We start from the raw sequence: 5,009 nt of genomic DNA, 5'->3' as shown, positions 1-5,009 counted from the left end.
ATTTTATTTTATTTTATTTTATTTTATTTTATTTTATTTTATTTTATCTTATTTTATTTTATTATTATTTTATTATTATTTTATTATTTTATTCTTTATCTTCTTAAATTGTGATGCCACAGTTCCTCGGAATATCCAGACCCTCAAAATGAAACTTAACTCTCTTCGGCTCTGTTTCTCCCCGCCTGTGGGCTCCGGGGAGGCCCTCAGGCGAAGCGGGCGACCGGCTGGAGAAAGGGGGGGTTTGACCGTCGAAATGGGGCGCGCACTGCACGGAGGACCCCACCCCCCGCCCCAGCCCCGGGGAACGCGCGCGGAAAGGAAAGTTCGCCAGCGTTTCCGAGGATGGTGCAGACGGTCCCGGGAAAGTTGGTCTGCGGGCCCCGCCGAGCTCTGTCACCCCGGCCAGCGGGTCCCCACGGCCACACGCCGGGCAGATCCCCCTGCGGGCCTACGTGCCCAGACGAGCACCCTAGAGTTCCCGGAGCTGCTCCAGTTCAGTAGCTCGGGGGCAGGGAAACCGCTTGCTGTTTCCTGGTTCCGCAGCAGCCCCGGAGGATCGTGCTGCTTCATCTCTGCGTTTTGCTGCCTCCTCCACATCCTTGACCGTGTCCCTTGCGGGATGTGGTTCTGTTTATCTTCCTTTGTACACCGAAGGGCCGCAGAAGCGCGATAGCGCTTGCGGATGGGCCGTTTCTGCATCTGAGTCTTAACTTGCGAAATAAAACTATCCCACGCCAAGGCTGACAGGGCCTTGGTACTAGGGCCGGAGGCGGAATCAGAGCCCGTGTATACCATCTTCTCACTTGAAGGGGATCATGATAATCATTCTGAGCTAAAGGGTCGAGATTCTGAAATCCCTTCTCGGTCGGAAAGTAAAACCTGCAAAAAGAAGTCAGCATTTTACTGCTTGCTGAACATCCCCCTCCCCTGGGGGAGTACCTCTAAAGTTCTCTTTTCAGAGATGAGACCTTAGACCAGTCCTAGACCTTGTCTCAGAACTATCCTGTCCCCATCTAGTTTCCTAAGAACTACTTATTTTCCCAAAAAGCCATTTTTTTCCGTAAGTGTCCCCTCTTCCTGTCCCCTACTACTTCAGGTACACGGACCCCCAACTTCTAGCCACCCCCTCTGAATTACTCATCTTTTGAGAATTCCCATGTTTATGCTCAATACACATACTTAGAAAAAAAACATATTTACAAGCAAACAAATTGTTTTGACCTATCTTTTCTTGTAGGATTCAGTTCCAACTAAGAAACTATGAAAGTTAAAGCAAAAACAAACACTACTGCAATTTAAAAAAAAAAAAAACCTTGAAATATATAACTTTTCTGTTAACTTTTCTGTTGGTCTCATGAGAATTAAACAGCACTTCATAAAGCTCTGAACTATTGTGATAAGCTTCTAGAGTCTAGAACATTCTAGTGAAATATGTTATGTTATGTTATGTTATGTTATGTTATGTTATGTTATATTGTATTGTCATGTATAAGCAGTAACTGTGAATGACCAGTAGGAAGGAGACATTCTGATTTCTACCCAGTGGCAGAGGCACTGATCCATCTCAAAATGGAGTAAGGAAAGAACCCCAAATTCCTGTGATTTCTTAACTTGATCCTGGATGTCAGACCAGTCAAAATAAAAGCAGATCAGGTATGTAGCCTGAGCAGCCCACAGCCCAAAATCTTTCCTGGTCTCAGTTGGTGTTCCGATATACCTCTGGGCTTACTAGAGCCCAAACACAGAACTTCATACATAGCTTTGAATGAAAAATAAACACACACATAAAATACTGCTTGACCAATAGGCCATTTATTTAAATTTTCTGTTTGCTCTGTATGGAAAATGTTAAGCTTCTTGTACCCACCCCACAGTGAATAAAATTCCATTCTCAGTCTCTAAGCTTTAGGCCCTCGTGATTTTTGTTTCGAGACAGGGTCTCACCATGTAGCTCTGATTGTCTTGGAACACACTGTGTAGACCAGGCTGGCCTGTAACTCACCTGGAACTACTTGCCTCTGTACCATTTCACCCTGCACCCTACCCCTTTTTGGTAATTTTCAATGAAAAACTTCAGGACTTTTCTGAGAACTAGTTCCTCTGTCCCATAACTGCAATGAAACAGAGTTTCTTCTGTGCCCTAATCTCCCTTGTGGTGACAGTTTGGCTTCAGAACTCCACATGAACAGCATTCTGCCACTGTGAGGCTGAAGCACAACAGAACCAATGTGATTCTGAGTTACTATTCAAGGCAATGTGTGGAAGGGATACAAACTAAGCTTGCCTGGGACTATCCAGGCGTTTTGGAAGGGGCACTGATAACCTTAAAAGTTCTTCTTGAGTTCTAATTCATTGCTTTAGAATTCCCATGTACAGTGGCATCCTTGAAAAATTACACAAGAGGAAGACTCGGAACTTTCTTATCGTCTGTTAAGTAAAATAAACCCTACAACTCTTGGATTCCATATTTGAATACAGTGGCTCTCTCTCACTCTCAAAGGATGGGCTTCAAGATGGCCAGCCAGGGCCACAGCGAGCAGATAATGTACATCACAGCACACACAGCCCTGAACAAGTATAACTGTGAGCACATTCTTCAGTGAAGTTTGTTTCACTGTGGACAAGGTCAGGGTTACCTGGACACAAGCACTCAGAGCTTTGACAATGATCTGAAGACGAAGGCTGCTACAAAGTGACGATTTCACGTGCAGCAGGATGTGCTGGACAAGGGGGTGATTGATGTCCCGGGTGAGAAGCCACCAGATTTCATCCCTGTGTCAGGAACGAACATGCATGGGAAAACAGAACTTTTCTGTCCCGGGATTTTTCACCTAATATTACCTAAACATTGCTGAAGGCAGAAATCAAAACCACAGGTAAGGGGATTGTCGTTTTAGTATCTCTTTCTGATTTACATAAGCACACCCATACACACATTATAAAGGAGATCTTACAGGGAGACCTGACAGTTGGGCGGGCACCATCTAGCTTCCTCCCGGCAGCTTCCCTCTTCTGATGGGAAAGTTCGGCTGAGAAGTCGGGGAAGCACTGGATGGTTTGATCGCCTGAAGGAAGACGTCTGTGGGCTTCGGACCTTTCCCATCCGATTCATCTCACTGACCCTGGTACTGCTTTGAAATAAAGTATTCTTGTCTGTGCTTGAAACATTGTTACAAAATGACCACAAGAAGGGTAACATTAGTTCATGTTAGTGATACTTTTGTGCAGGTTTTAGAGGTCGCTTCTGCTCCTGGAGAATTCTTAAAGAAATTAATTAAATTACTAAAACTTCTACACGTGTTTAGTTTAGTTTTTTTTTTTTTTTTTTTTTTTTTTTTAGAATCCCCTTCATCAATTTCATCTGATTTGGAATTCAGCGAGAAGATAATAAACCCTGGTACCATCAAGGCAAGTTTCAAATATCTTGGGCCTGTTTTTGCTTTTAGGGTTGACTTTTTAGAAGGAATGTATGTCGTGCTTTAATTTTTTTTTTTTTTTTTTTTTTTTTTAGGCATGCTATTAGTTCAGGAGGTAGAGGCCCTCACCTTCAATACCAACACTCGGGAGGCAGAGGCAGTCGAGTGCCTGTTTGAGTTCAAGGCCAGCCTGGTCTACAGAGCTAGTTCCCGGCTGGCCAAGGCTACACAGAGAAACCCTTTCTTGAAAAATAATAAATAAAATAAAAAAATGAAAGACTCACTGCCTTCAAGTTCTTTTAACTTGTGGCCTAGATGACAGGTTTGGTTATGTGGTGACTGTTCTTCGCCGAAAAGGCGGTATTAGCACTTGCAGACTTAGGCTTCCTTGACATATGCGCCTTTTATGGAGGGCCGAGGCGGGGAGCACCGGCTTTGGTCGGGCTCGGCAGCGGGGAAGATGTGAGTTTCATTTTAGTTCCATTCCAACCGCTGGGCGCAGAGCCTGACGTTAAGGAAACGCTAATCGCGGGAGAAGAGTGGCAGCAAGTACGTGGAAGGGGCAAGCTTGTTTCCTGTCCCACACGCCGCCTTCAGGAGACCACATCCGCGGGGAAGGGCGCTCAGAACCCTCCCTGGCTCACAAGTACAGGAGGACGGGGAAAGCAGCTCGGCAAAAGGGATGGAGACCTGCCCAATCAGATCCAAGCCCTGGAACTCTTGTTTTCTGGCCCAATCAAGACGAAGATAAGTCTATAAGTTTGGCCACTAGGCGCCCGCAGGCCGGAGTCGCGGAGACATGGCTCGCACGAAGCAGACGGCGCGCAAGTCCACCGGCGGCAAGGCCCCGCGCAAGCAGCTGGCCACCAAGGCGGCCCGCAAGAGCGCGCCGGCCACGGGCGGCGTCAAGAAGCCGCACCGCTACCGCCCCGGCACCGTGGCGCTGCGCGAGATCCGGCGCTACCAGAAGTCCACCGAGCTGCTGATCCGCAAGCTGCCCTTCCAGCGCCTGGTGCGCGAGATCGCGCAGGACTTCAAGACCGACCTGCGCTTCCAGAGCTCGGCCGTCATGGCGCTGCAGGAGGCGAGCGAGGCCTACCTGGTGGGCCTCTTCGAGGACACCAACCTGTGCGCCATCCACGCCAAGCGCGTCACCATCATGCCCAAGGACATCCAGCTGGCCCGCCGCATCCGCGGGGAGCGGGCCTGAGCGCTCCGCCTCGCCGCCGTCCCCCCAAAGGCTCTTTTCAGAGCCACCACAGCGCCCGGAAGGAGCTGTTCACCGGCCTCGCTCTGGGGCCGCCGATGGTCGCCCACCAGCTAAGCGCCCTGTTCTTTTTCCCCAGGTTTTACGTTGTGGCTGTGGCCGCTCAAGAAGTTAGCACAGGAATGCATGCAGTGTTCAATGCTCCTAGCTCTCCCTGAATCCCTCATGCGAGCTCCCGCACTCCTTGTTTGGATAATGTCTAAGTCTCCCGTTTCCCCTCCTTCCTTTGGTTTTTGCCTCCCAGTGGTCGACATCCGCATCTGGCTAGTAAAGTTACTGGGCGGTCAGCTCTCAGCCTGGTGGTAAGCAGGCGACCTGGGCTT

At 48.4% G+C, this 5,009-nt stretch overlaps 1 protein-coding gene across 1 annotated transcript; it reads left to right on the top strand.

The window, feature by feature from the left end:
• The first annotated feature begins 3,708 nt into the window (after nt 1-3,708).
• Nucleotides 3,709-4,706, top strand: LOC129674948 (histone H3). The gene has a single exon (XM_055605019.1). It carries the CDS (start codon nt 4,219-4,221, stop codon nt 4,627-4,629), a length of 411 nt encoding a protein of 136 aa, XP_055460994.1. The 5' UTR covers nt 3,709-4,218; the 3' UTR covers nt 4,630-4,706.
• The last annotated feature ends 303 nt before the right edge of the window (nt 4,707-5,009 follow it).

This window comes from Psammomys obesus, unplaced genomic scaffold, assembly GCF_907164565.1.
Source record: "Psammomys obesus unplaced genomic scaffold, mPsaObe1.curated_primary_1811, whole genome shotgun sequence".
NCBI lineage: Eukaryota > Metazoa > Chordata > Mammalia > Rodentia > Muridae > Psammomys > Psammomys obesus.
The sequence above is the reverse complement of the archived record's forward strand: the minus strand, read 5'-3'. Positions and strand labels throughout refer to the sequence as shown.